Genomic DNA, 15,029 nt, shown 5'->3' with positions numbered 1-15,029 from the left:
TAACACAAATCAAATGTTTATGAAGTGCATATGCTGATGTTTTTTTTGAAAGTTTAGCAGATGAGGCCCAAAGTATAGTGGAATATCAAAACGTTTCAATCAAAATCATCATTTAGGTCTATAACTCCCCATTTTTCATCAGGTGACTCAAGGTCAAAACTATAAAATATTCTACACAAAACAGTAAACATCAGGCTGGGGACCGTAATCTACACGCCACACCTGGCACGACATTTCCTCTCTACTGTAAACCTCTGGATCTATTGTTAATGAAGTGGAAGGGTCAGCCTGTTATTCTCTTTGTTTTTCAAGCAAAGGTACTGCTATAAATGGCAAATGAAAACAATCAAGGCTGGTGGTGCAGGAAGGGGCAGGGTGACGCTCACTCAGGGGCAACCCCTCGTCCTTTATGGGGAGGGAAAGACCAAAGGTACTTATGACTTTGATGATTTTAATCCACTTCCTCTTTTGTGTGCCAGAATATTCTAGTCAGTCTGAATCATGTTTAAACAGGCCAACACTATCCACAAATAAACCTGGGCAGGGTCAGAATGGTGTCCAACAATCAACTTATCTTGATTTTTATAGCTTTCAAATCCTCTTTTTGGTTTAATATTTTTAATGGAAGTGCTTCAAATCAAATTAGAGAAACATGTCTGCTCGGTGTCTCTTTTAGCGGATGTGACCAGCTGAATTATACACCGTTTCCTAAACACATACTAGTTGATTTTGAAAAGATGTAGTTGTGTGTGTGAAGTAGGCAGATTAAAAACACAACACACACATTGAGGACACATGAGGGGCTTCCTCTAACATACATTGTCTGTCTGGCTGGCACACAGACACACAGTCTGGTCAGCGGAGATAACGGCTGCATTTTCTGTAACATTACAGATGAACACACACGGAGTTAAAAGCACCAGCCTATCTGTCCAGGCGAACACGTCCCAGAGAGCCGTGATGGAATCACGGGAGATAGACAGGAGTGTAAGAGTGCTATTTGTCCTGTTTATCATCACAGACCGTGATCAAGTCTGTTGCTATGGACACCTTCATTCTCCTCCTGTGGAGAAAGGTAAAAGAAACAGGACATGCCGCACACGGAGGAGAAGAGATGAGAAATACTCCATTCCTGCCTAAACGAGAAAACCTTAAAAAGACAGATGCACACGGGATGCACCGTCGATCTGTTCTAAACCCTTGTGAGAGGCCATGTTGTCTTCATAACCATCATAACCTCATCCGTGAATGATTTTGACAGCAACATACCTCACAACTGATTCCAATACAATCTGACATGAGCATGATGCTAAATGAACAACATGATACTCTAATAAGCATAATATCATGTAGTCAACTTAAAAATATTGGGCAAACTAGCTTGTTCAAAAGTTTAGGGTCTGTAAGATTTTTATGTTTATTTATTTATATACACTGCCCTTCAAAAGTTTGGGATCAGTAAGATTGATGATGTTTTTTAAAGAAGTTTTTTAAGCTCATCAAGGCTGCATTTATTTGATTAGAAATACAGAAAAGTCAGTAATATTGTGAAAAAAAATTACTATTTAAAAGAATGGTTTTCTAGTTTAATACACTTAAAAAAAATAATTTCTGTGATGCAAATCTGAATTTTCATCAGCCATTACTCCAGTCTACAGTGCCACACGATCCTTGAATAAACATTCAAATATGCGGATCTATTATCAATGTTGAAAACAGTTGTTTTGCTTGATATTTTTTGGAACCTGTGATATTTTTTCAGGATTATTTAATGAATAAATGATAAAAAGAAAAGAATATTTATTTAAAATAGAAATAACAGAAATCTATATTAAATTATAAATTAAGAAATACTTTTGAGTGAGGAAGCACTGAATTTACCAAAAGTTACAGTAAAGCCTATTTTTAAAACTTAAAAAAAATTGTTTCCACAAAAATATTAAGCAGGATGTTTTTAACATTGATATCAATTAAAAACATTTTTGAGCAGCAAATCAGCATATCAGAATGATTTCTAAAGGGTCATGTGACACTGAAGACTGGCGTAATGATGCTGAAAATTCAGCTTTGCATCACAGAAATAAATATATATATAAAAAAAGTTACTTTAAATTGCAATAATATTTCACAATATTACAATTTTTACGGTATTTTTGATCAAACAAATGCAGCCTTGGTGAGCATAAGAGATTTCTTTTAAAAACAGCTTACAACTATTCAAATCTATAAGTATTATATAAAATAAATTTCTAATCGTCGCTTTTTTTCAGCTTGTCAAAATCAATGCAATTAAAAACAGACAACACAAACCAGTAAAACTACACTATGAAAAAGCCCTTCAACCTTTCTTTGATTAAACGGGGAGTTTATTTAGTGTGAAATGACACCAAAAGCTTGTCGAGATCAGCAGAGACTGATTACAAGGAACACAGGAGTGGTGAAATGTCAGGATGTCAATGATGTGCTGTCAGGAACAAAGGGAAGAAGTATGTCTCTTATCGCAGACACCGCCGTGACTGACACCTCCATCCATCATCGGCGGGTGAGAGAGAGACAAAGTAATCTGTCAGTAAATTCCATGGTGAGGTGAGACATTAGCCACCAGGGTGCAAACACACAGGGAAAAGCAATTAATCTCCGCAGGCTATACTGATGAACAGCCTGTATGCAAAGAGTCATAACTGATGAATAAACGCGCCTGTCATTTTCAGATCACAATATTACGGTCAGATTTCATGTACAGTTGTTTGCTAGCCGACTTTATTTATGCAGAGATGGATCCACCACAACAGAAGAAAGTTTATGGAGGTGCTTGTGTTTGTGTGAGGCTTCACCCTCATTCAATATTACAAGACAACCACTATTCCTTTATGTGCATGTTGCATATGAACACAAGCCTGCATCTGATAATGTCCAGTGATAGATATTCAACTATATCGCAGGGTGGATTTACAGCACACTGCTACAATTAAAATCTATATCTATAAAGCGAATAGTTCCTGCATCCTGATTGGTCAGTACCACATTCCAGAAAGGGCTGATATGATACCAATATTTTATGATGCTCAATCATTAATACTCTATTGAATATACAAAGAAATTGTAACTAATATTTTTGTGATTTTGAACAATCTGGCTAATTACTACTACTGAAATACTACTAATTACTACTAATAGTAATTTATTAATTTATGATTATTATTAAATACAAATATAAAAATTACAAAAAAGAAATTAACAACAATAAAACTGGAAAATTACAACACTAATATTAATGGCTGTCTTAATTTCTTCAATTTCAAACCTTGAACCACTGAACTTTAATCTGTCTTAATTTCTTCAATTTCAAACCTTGAACCACTGAACTTTAAATTTGAAGGAAAACAGCAGGAAGCCCTTAAAAGCGCATCTAAACATTCATACACAACCATATTTTTACACGGTGTGAATGGTCTTCATGTGTGTGGATACAAGCACTCAAAAGAAGCCTGTATATGAGTGCCGAATTTAAATAATAGAAATACTGTTATCTTTAATCACTTTAATTATCTTTAATTTTTTTTTTTACACCATTTGTTGTTCAAAACTAAACCCAAAGTGTGCGCGATATATACAATTTTTGATTGTGGATAATTTAAAATGTTCCTCTACGCAGGGGACACTGCACTTATTCGCAATCACAAAAATACATTACTTTGTGCTGTACAACGTGACAAACATTCACATCAAATATTAAGTCAGCTCTATAGTTACTCTCAGGAAAAAACACACACATTCACAATCACAAAAACACATCACTTTAAACGTGCATGTGCTTTAAATCACGTGCTGTTCTGACATTTGACTTTACAACTGAAGCGCTCATGTAATTTTTACACAGACCTGAAGTGCGCACTACCTAAAACCGCCTGTCAAACAGCGCCTGATTACTGGACTAACCAAAAAAACCAAACTTATACATACAAACACTTCCAAAAATGTCTAAAGTGAAAGTAAACAGCTGACTATATTATATGTGTGCAGGTCTTAAATTTTTGACTGTATATTAGATTGTTGGTGCAGGTCTTAAAGTGACAGCAGTCTAAATAGTCCCCATTGTCTTTCAAACCCCAAAAATTTTAATTCTGTCATTATTTAGCTACTCACTCTTACTTTGTCCCAAACCTGTATTAACCCATATCTCAAACAAAGAAATATTCCCCACATACCTTCAATAGTACGAAAAAAAGTATTTTGGAAGTCAAAGGGGACAAGCAACTACTTGATTACCCACATTCTTGAAAATAACTTTTATGTTCAACAGAAGAAAGTAAGTCATCCAGGGTAAAAAAAAAAAAAAAAAAAAAAAAAAAAACCTTTAGAATGAGTAAATGATGATTTTGGGTGAATTATCCCTTTAATGTTAGTAAAACAACAAAATACAAAGAGAAAAATCACTCACTGCTCTTGACTGAGGAACTTTAATACAGTGACTTTAACAAGAATCAATTTATAATTTACACAATGAAGTGTAGGCCTATAGTGTTTTTTTTATATTTGTTCATTCAATTTCTTGTATGCTCCTGCTAAATACACCTACTATACATGAAAAATAAAGTATGGTTTGTTTTGTTTATATTAGGGCTGGTAAGTTTTTTTAATTAAAAAAAAAAAAATGTAATTAATTACATGATGTGGCGAGTAATCTAATTAACCCAGCTTCAGCAAGAAATATTTTATTTGATACAAGTTATTATATATACTTTTTTGGACCATGAGGGTGAGTAATTGATGACACAATTGTCATTTTTGGGTGGGTGAACTATACCTTTAATCATTTTATTTTATTAATTTTATTAAGGTGGTGGTAAGTATGTGGGCCAGTAGGTGGTGGTAAATGTCTTAAAGATTAAGTCATCGAATCATTTATTCATTAATTTGATTTGATTAATTTGATTCATTCAGTCTGTGGAGCTCCGCTTCAGATCCAACACGCATATGGCCAATGGTTCAACGTGCCAAATGATTCACCCAATTCGTTCAAAACTTAAGAAATGAAATGCCACTGCGTGTTGCTTGGAGACAAAGACGAACAGTTCTAATTTGTGTTTATATTTTTGTTGGCAAAATTATGCAAAACAGACAACATTGTATCTAAACACAATATTAACTTCTTACTTACTGAACTGTTGTATAAGATCAGTATCACATTTGCACTCGTGGGATATTGCACTTAGCCTATTGCTCGTGTGATATTGCTTAACTATATGATGCAAATATGAGAAAAAATAATAGTACACTTTGAACTAGGGATGGGCGATATCTTATCGTTTGCGAAACTAGGGATGGGCGATATCTTATCGTTTGCGATATACCGGTCAAAATTCTTCCCACGATAAAAAATTTGGTCCTTCCCACGATAATAACGATAAAGTCTAGTTGATGACACATTTCTGTGTGCGACTGTGGTGGCGTGATGTGAAGGAATGCGGACGTGAAATTTAGCAGCTCCTCCTACAATCTGGACACAGGTTTGGATAAAGCGCTGTACAGTGTGATAAAAAATCGGTCTGAGCCTTGAGTAAATGTACTACAGTAGCACGTGTGCAATACAGTTTTACATGTGTATGAGTCGTTTACAAACCTTTTGTCCAACAACAGTCGCATTTTCGAACATAAAAACCTGTACAGGGCTCCAAACTGCGACTAAAACAGTCGCATTTGCGACCATAAATATTAATTGCGAGTGACGTTTTTGCTTGAGGTCGCCACTGGCGACTACCCGCCGAAAGCTCCTCAGGATTTAACCGCTAAAAAAGTTTTCTCAGGCGGATGATTTGCTTCATTCTAGCAGCGCCCCGTCTGTGATAAAACAAACTCAGGCTGAAGGTTAATACACACAACCACACCGAGTGTGACCTGCTGCATGTACAACAGCTTTCAGCCGAAATCGGCCCATAGGGAAAAAGCCATCTGTCAGCCAGAAGTGTTTTGTAGAGTCGGCGTGGCTCTGACCCATTATCTTCTCACCGATGCCGAGACTGAACCGACAGAGACGCATTTCAGCCAGAATCAGCCGAAGTGTTATTGCTATCTGGGTATATATTTACGTTATAACTTAAAATTTTGAATGTAATACCTTTTTTCCTAATTGTTTTGCGATCAAATCTTTTATGTTCACGTATTAAACTGAGACGATGCGCATCAAAGCTTTAGTGGAAAAAGAGAGTTTCAGACAGTCCTCATCTCTGCCGCACATCAGTGCTGACGCACACAGTCTGATAAACGCAGCTCCGCTGTGCAGCGAGAGAGAAATGACGGAGACGTAAGAAGGGAAAGTGCAGGAAAATACAGCGTCTATTTCGTGCACAACTTGAACAAACTAGAACAGGTAAGCTGTCAGCTGTGTGGATATTGGCAATATCGTTAACAATTATCGTTTATAATAATTACTAATATGGCTTCTTCTGAACAAGATCTTTGTCTGTGTTCTTTTAATGCGTAAACTTCATGATTTGAAGTGCAACTGCCGTCCAGTAATCGCAAAAAGCTCTGTGCTTTGTAACTTTTTAATAAAAAAAAGCTTTAAAATTATTCCGAATTCATAACGAAATTCAAACAATACAGTTTTGGCGCTCCTTAATGGGGCAGGCGCGGTCGCTTTAGCGCCTCAGTTCAAGGGCAAGTGAACCCATTTAATCTTTCTCTTTACTACTATAGTACATAATGAACATGAATTAACATCAAAGGGTAGTCTATTTTATAAGAGATCCTACAGTACAACTTACTGAAATGTCTCATGTGTGTGGAGCCCAAGCTACACTCAGTGGCCAAGTGATGCTTATGCTCCATGATACTGGTACAGACTCTGTGTAATGAACAGTTCTTTGTGACTGTAGATTTCAAGCTGGAAAAGACATTTAGTTCCCCACTTTAAGTGAACCTTAGTTCCCAGGTCATCTACAAGATGGATTAAAATGCTGATAAAGTCAAGAAAAGATGAGACATAAACACATGACAGTATGATTGAAATGTTAAAATGTAAATAAATATAAAATAATAATTGTAAAATAAATAAAAACGTGTATTCTGTGGCACCTAAAAAAATTATTTGGCTCCTAAGTTTTTTTCTTATAGGAGCCAATGGCTCCTTACTCGATTTTTTTGTTTGGAGCCCTGATATTAACTTCATAACAGGTTTCAAATAACTTATTTTAACTTATAGATCAGATGTGGTTTCGTATCACAGAATAAGGCAGAAATCATACTATTTTATAGCATTATATACAGTGATAAAGGCTATGTCGATTACCATTGCATTATAAATATACTTTATTCTTATGAAAATACCCACGATTGCTTGAAGAACACAGACTCATATATTTTGTGCAATTGCATGTTTACTGTCTTCAGGTTTCCTCAGTCAAGATTTCTCTGTCTGCGTTTGTTTTCAGCTACAGCGATCACTGGATACCTCTGTCCATATCAGTGATTTCCTGGAGCGTTACTTCTACTATGCATATGTGGAGTTTCTGCGCGAGGCCGTCCTCCGGCTTCCAGTATGAAATAAATAGTCGTGTGTACTGCTCACAACACCCTATTTTGGGTAAAACTAGGAAATATAATACTTTTCTCTAGAAAAACAGGATTCCCTAAATTATCATCATTGATATCGTTATCGCAGTAAATATCAGAAATTATCGTGATACATTTTTAAGCCCATATAGCCCATCCCTAATTCTAACTATGTTCGCTAGGCTCCATCACGCAGTGAGTTGTTGCCCTGCTTCATATTTGTCATCAATCAACTGTGTGAAATGTCAGATGACCCACATAGGTCTGGGGAGGGGCAAGTGCATTAAATGCGTTAATAATTTTAACACGTTATTTTTCAGCGTGATTAATTAATCTAATTAATGCGTTAAATTACCAGCCCTAGTTTATATATTATATGTATTTGTAATATGTATCTTTGTTCTTATTTTTTAATAACAAAGATAAGGCTTTGTTTTTAAAATAGGGACCTTTGGCCTAAATGTCTGCCATTCTTTTTATTTTAAAATTATATTTACCTACCAAGTAATTTTTATTAAAAAAAATAGTTTTCTATTATAAATAGAATTTTTTTTACTGTAAATAAAAACATCAGCATGTGAAGGTATATACAGTATGTGTGGCACAAACCCACGTACCTCATTCTCTTTACTCTCATACTTCGATGCGTTCTTTCCTTGACTTTTCCTTCTGAGTTTCTTCAGGTCTGACTGCGATCTCTCCAGCGAGTCCTGCTTCATCTTGTGTTCGGTCTGATATCTCTTAAACGTGGCCTGTGGACAGACAGTATTCGATCAGTGACATGGAGTCGTGTCCATACATAAACAGTGTATCAGTGCAGAGATGAGTTCCACTGACTTCTGTGCTAAATGTAGACAGGAAACAAATAGTGTGACATGCGTCTGATTTTCACTTCCCACCTCTGAAGATAATGCCATTTTAGGCACATTTCCCAGTCTGTAAAGAATCATATACGGACACCAGCATTGGGAACGAAGTAATGATACAACTAACTAAACGTTTCAGTGGCATGACAGTAGTCGTTTTCAAAATTATCAAGCTTTTCCTGTTAACAGCCATGTTTTCCAACTAGCAGCATTGTAGCATGACATTACGCTATATCTCACTGTTGTTTTTTAGGTCAGATTGTAATGCACACACAGCCTTATAACTGAGAAAGCAGAGGCAACAATCAAATGCAAATATGCTCCCTGCGTCTCTCTAGCACTGGGAACTCTGATTCATTTTTGCAAATGAGGCCAGAACAAAAGAAACAATTCACATATTTGTTACCACAAGTGTTCTTCAAAGACCCTGCAGGGCATTTCACATGATTTGTTAACAACAACAACAACAAACAAACAAAAAACACAGATACAACTGTAGTTTACCACTATGTTTTTAATTTATTTTGTATAAATTAAAAGATGTTCTTAATTAACTGACCTGCTTTTTAAGTTTAATTTTTTTTTTTTTTTTTTAAATTCAAGTGGTATTTTCCCTTTCAATAGCATTTCGATGTAGTTAGTTTAATAAGTGGTCAACCAATATATCGAATGGTGCTGACAGTTATGAAAAAATAACGCAATTAAAATATTTTAACACAGTTAATGCACTGGCCCCACCCTTTTGCTGAACAAAAGTATTAATTTCTTAAAAAAAAATTAAATTATATATATATATCTGTATATATATATATATATATAATATATATATATATATATATATAGATATATATATATATATATATATAATATATACACACACACACACACACAGTACAGGTCAAAAGTTTGGAAACATTACTATTTTTAATGTTTTTTGAAAGAAGTTTCTTCTGCTCATCAAGCCTGCATTTATTTGATCAAAAATACAGAAAAAAAACAGTAATATTGTGAAATATTATTACAACTTAAAATAATAGCCCCTATTTGAATATACTTTAAAAAAAGAATAATTTATTCCTGTGATGCAAAGCTGAATTTTCAGCATCATTACTCCAGCCTTCAGTGTCACATGTAACATCCAGTCTATCACATGATCATTTAGAAATTATTCTAATATTCTGATTTATTATGAGTGTTGGAAACAGTTCTGCTGTCTAATATATTTGATGAATAAAAGGTTAAAAAGAACTGCATTTATTCAAAATAAAAAAAAAATTATAATAATATATATTCTAATAATATTAATATCTTTACTATCACTTTTTTAATCAATTCAACACATCCTTGCTGAATAAAAGTATTGATTTTATTTAAAAAAAAGAAAAGAAATTACTGACCCCAAATTACTGACCAGTAGTGTATTTTATTACAAAATATTTATATTTAAAAAACATAGCTTTTTTTTTTTTTAATCATCAAAGTATCATAAAAAAGTATCACATGTTCTGAAAAAATATTAAGCAGCAGAACTGTTTCCAACTTTGATAATGAATCATCATATTAGAATGATTTCTAAAGGATCATGTGATAATGATCCTAAATATTCAGCTTTGCATCACAGAAATAAATGATCATTTAAAGTATAATAAATTTAAAAACAATTATTTTAAATTGTAATATATATTCACAATATTACTGTTTTTTTCTGTATTTTTGATCAAATAAATGCAGGCTTGATGAGCAGAAGAAACTTCTTTCAAAAACATTAAAAATAGTAATGTTTCCAAACTTTTGGTCAGTACTGTATATACTGACCACAAACTTTTAAACAGAAGTGTGTATCTGTTCAAGATTAGTACTTCTGTTGCAACTTGCAATTGAGATCCAAAATAATTACCACTTTATCTTCTTAAATTATCTTTAATGTAGTTATTTTAATATGAGTTATTTAATGTAGTATCTTCCCAATAAGCAGCTTTCCCATCAATAATAAACATACAGCAGCTCACCGTCATGTATTTCACATCCATGTCAGTTTTCCTCTCCAACTCTGCAATAACCTCCCGATGAAACAGTCTGAACTGTAGAGACAGAGAGAAAGAAAATGAAAAAAAAGAAGAAGATGCAAACCCCACAAAATGAATGATAATGGTTTGGTGTGAAAGTGTGCTGGTGAGAGGCCTACACTGACAAAACACACATACAAGAACACAAAACGAGGCGACCGAGTGTTTACAGTTGTTGTATAAGCTAAAGTGCTAATAGAGGAGATGAGTCAGAGACGAACAGAGGGATACCCACAAATCAACACACACTAACTAACCCATCAACCTAATGCATGAGGGCGAGAGCGCTTACATCAACACCTCATCATCACAGCTACAAGTGCACCCACCTAACCCTCTCCCTCACTGAATCCGTTTTGCTCCTTTTTAAGTGAGATCCCACGCTCCCAGCGTTTGCCTACACTTCCTGACACGTCTTCATTAATACATGTCTTCATTCAGAAAAATGCTTCATTTGCTAGAGCCATTAAATGAGGAACCACTGTTGTGTTTTAGATGTGTCTGCCTTATATTCAAGAAAGATATTCTTGTTTCATCATTTCACAGATCTACAGGAGTATTTTTAGGTTCTGGGTACAATGAAGGCTAGCAGTGATAGAAATGCACCTGTAAATGTCATAGTGTGTAAGGGCTTCGATTAATCACATAATCCAGCCGCCGACTTATCATTCCAGCCCTAATAATGAAAACTCTTTATGGAGACAGTCAGGAAATCTGCACAACCATCAGTATTGGATGATAAATGTAACTATCTGTGCTGCAGGACATTAGTATGAAAACAGCCAATGATCAGAGCCGATTTTGCCCTGTCAATCAATATGGGATGAAAAAAAAAAAATAAAAAATCTCTATCTTGGTTGAAAATGACAGCAGATGTGCTATTTGAAGCATAAAATAAATTATGCACAAATAGCAGTGCAACATTATCCGAACGCACCCATCCCATTATAATCACTGAAGCGGTCACTGCAGATTTACAGTTTCACTCAACAGCTTGAGTCCTGAGGTTCAGAGCTCACTGCACAGACTTCTGGACTCGTCAAAATCAATAAAGCTGCCTAGATTAGATAATAAAGTATATACTGTCTTGTCTATAATGGGTTCAGTTTTGTCACGTAACTTGCTTGCAGTGTGCAGTAGTGGTTTACATTTGTCATATACAAATGAATATCTCAGCTGGCCTTTTTCTTATCAAGAAACGGAGTTAAAAATTAATGCTAAATAAATGTTGAAATGTCAGAGAATAAAATCAGTGATTAAAATACTATGTACCAAAAACAAACAAACAAAAAACACTATGTTGTTAAGTTTTTTTCATTCAGGTCAATTACTGTCATGGCAGAGCAACCATTTGAACAATCATACTTAGCAAGTTAAAAATAAGAGATTAATAAAAACGTCTTTTATGTTATGGAGTTTTGTGTTAAGTCGCTGGGTTTATATACAAAGGCTTTGTGTTTGGAACAGGTGAGTAAATTATCACAAATTTCATTTTTGGGTGAACTATCCCTTTAAGTCATACTATATAGATTAACTACTTAAAATTATGCTGGTGTACTAAAACTGAGATATGTTAGTTTATGTTTTAGACCTTACTGTTGTCAAACTAGTATAGATTCACAATATTGGCAGTTACATTGGTTATCGTCCAAAAAAAAAAAAAAAAAAAAAAAAAAAGACGATAGGTATGTCAGGTATTTCAGGAATGCTCACAGGTTATCAGGTTTGTGAAAATGATATCAGATTTGACTGAAGCGGTTTAAACACGATCTGTCTTCTGTTGGGTGTCCTGTTTTTGATTCACAGATCGGCAGCTGTACCGGCAGGAACGGCCGTGTCATCATGTGGCGCTGGGATCAGGTGCATCAACAGGCATGTTCAAACCTGCTCTGATAAAAACACTACAATCTAACATGCAGTAGGTGTGTCCGCAGTATTCCTCTACCCTTTCCTGTTTACACTAATAAGACTGCCTGTACGTCAGCGGGAGAGTGTCCATAAAGTTTATGGGAAATAGGATGTTTGATATGTGATTAAATTGCAGATGGCGATCTCTTGCTTGGGTGTGTTTGAATGTGCTTTCCGTCAGCTTAAGAATGTGTTTACAGCAAGAAACAAACAAATACAAACACAGTGAGAAAGAGACACACTCACGTTCTCCTCCAGTTCTATGTTGACTTTCCGATGGACGTCTGAGATCTCCATCAGGACAACCCCTAAGGACAGAGAAAACACTTATCAACCTCTCACACCAATACAAAGGCTGTTAACACGCCCATTGTTTTGAATCTAATAATCCGCAGAATTCCCCTGTTTAATAAACCCCTACGGCCTTGTTTTCCAAGAACAGTCCTCCCTCAGAGTGGCTACTGTAATTAAAACACACTGTGTACGGATATTTCTCCCAGCATGCTCCTACCCGCTGTAATCAAACGGGGATTAAAATGCAAATCCTACGGCATAAATCAGAGCACTTTATATAAAGGATCCACCCACCATACACTTATTCAACATCCTTAAGAATTGCATTTGATTGCTGGACAGAGAGAAGGAGGGACAGACAGCGAATTCTTGCTCGAATTAATTCTCTCTGACGTCTGCGAAGAGATTTTATTCTTGCCCTAGAGACCGATGCATGTAGATATGGAAGAAGAAAATATGAGTGTTCTCCATAGAAACAATTATGCAATCTCTCAGACTCGCTCTGTCACTCTCTTCAGTCCTCTGTTCACATGACTTCTTTGGTCATTCTTCCTCAGTACCAAACACAAAATGTTAACTAATGTCAGCAAATGGAGAGGCAAAAACATAGTAACTTTAACAGAGAATGCAGCGGATCGAACTTGACAAATTCACAGCAAAATAAATAGTTATAGTTTGTAAAATGATCAGTCTTCACAAAACAAATGGAGAACTTTGGATTATGCTGTGCATACTAGGGCTGGGTAAAAAAAAAAAACAAAAAAAAAAACTGATATCTCGATTTTAATCGATTCTCATTTTAATGAAACGATATCGATTCCTAAATCCCAGGAATTGATTATTCTCAAATCAATCAAATGCTCCCAAATATATTTTGGGGTCGCACAGACTACATTTCAGGAGCAGAGTACATAGCTCTCTTGAAAACTAATGTTTTTATTTTTTTATAAAAACCTGCATTTTGCTGAGGGTGGCTATGGTGCTTTTGAGGAGGAATTTAGAGACAATATGTTGGAAAGGGTTTTAGCATACTGAGAGTCTAATAGGTACTGGAGTGTAACATTAAAGCACACACAGCATGTCGTATTGCTGGAATTACTGATATGGATGTGCATTTCTAAACTCCTTTAACGTTTCTTTAAAAGAATCTACTAAAATATATCAAAGACAAAAAAACCTACTAGATAAACCAGTGGTCAACCTCACTAACTGATTAATGGAGCATACTGACGTCAGCTGTCGCCATCAAAAGCTGCAGCCCAAGCCATGTGTAGGAACATGTAGTGCTAAACGGAGCGTGTTGTGAAACTCAGCCTCTGAGAAAAATAAAAAGTCAAGGTGAGGACATGTGAATGAGACGAGTGGTGGGGGCAGAGATCCAGAACATGAAGATAGCCTCGGCCCAGAGTCACATGAGTCACAAGGCCACCTGAGAGCAGCAGGTGTGGGTTCCCTCTGCCTCAGCTGACCCACTTTAACTTTATCTGCTCTCTGACCCTGATTCAGCCCGGATGTCTTATCAGCTCCACTTGAGACATGTGAGTTTGTTTATGTGTGCCTGCAGCAATGCCATAAATGAAAGATTAGGCCAAGCAAAGTGTAAACCATCCTATCCGGAGCCATGTCTCGAGATGATTACTGACCCAGTGTTCAGGAAGTACAGTACATGCAGTCGACCGCTGTAAACTGTTCTGTGTGATTTAATTGCTCACTCATAAATACTGTTAGTACTGTCCTTTAATAAAGAACAAATGCAATTTGAGGTAAAACCCAACTCCTGCACTGAACACTGAATACTTTCTACCTTAACACCAAATATCAAACCCCAATCCCTTTAAAATATTAACACGTTTAAACATATTTTATACTGTATATATTTTTTTAATTGTCATTGTTATTGGGACATTTCCACGCCCCTAAACATGATGCGGCACAAAATGAAATGTGATACAGGGCTCCAGACAAAAAAAAAATCTATACCCAATTATTATCCTACAATAAAAAAAAATATTAGCCCAACAATTATAAAAATTATTATTTTTTTTACCCAATTAAAGGTTTACATTTTTTTTTTTTAAAGTGGGAACTAAGGGTGTGCAATATGACGATTTTTGATCGTGGAAGATAATAATGTCTCCACAATTTGCTTTTGAAGAAATATCGTAGAATGCTACAGTGCATATTCTATCAGTTGCAGTTCTGGCGCCACCGTCTCAATATACTGTACAACACCACATGCATTCACATCCGTGTTAACTCAGCAGTAGATTTACTCTCACGGGACACTGCACTTATTCGCAGTCACAAAAGTACATTATTTGCATCTGATTTAAAGCCTTGC

The 15,029-nt window shown here is 35.5% G+C and overlaps 1 protein-coding gene across 1 annotated transcript in view; it reads right to left on the bottom strand.

Annotated features, from left to right (window-relative positions):
• The window catches only part of baiap2l1b (BAR/IMD domain containing adaptor protein 2 like 1b), a 57,766-nt gene that overhangs the window by 23,093 nt on the left and 19,644 nt on the right, over window positions 1–15,029 (bottom strand). The window contains exons 4-6 of the mRNA XM_042720863.1: window positions 12,641–12,702; window positions 10,430–10,501; window positions 8,172–8,306 (exon numbers count right to left, since the gene is read on the bottom strand). Coding sequence (XP_042576797.1) covers window positions 8,172–8,306; window positions 10,430–10,501; window positions 12,641–12,702 — 269 coding nt within the window. The remainder of the gene's footprint in view (window positions 1–8,171; window positions 8,307–10,429; window positions 10,502–12,640; window positions 12,703–15,029) is intronic.

This window comes from Cyprinus carpio, chromosome B3 (assembly GCF_018340385.1).
Source record: "Cyprinus carpio isolate SPL01 chromosome B3, ASM1834038v1, whole genome shotgun sequence".
NCBI classification, from domain to species: Eukaryota; Metazoa; Chordata; class Actinopteri; order Cypriniformes; family Cyprinidae; genus Cyprinus; species Cyprinus carpio.
The sequence above is the reverse complement of the archived record's forward strand: the minus strand, read 5'-3'. Positions and strand labels throughout refer to the sequence as shown.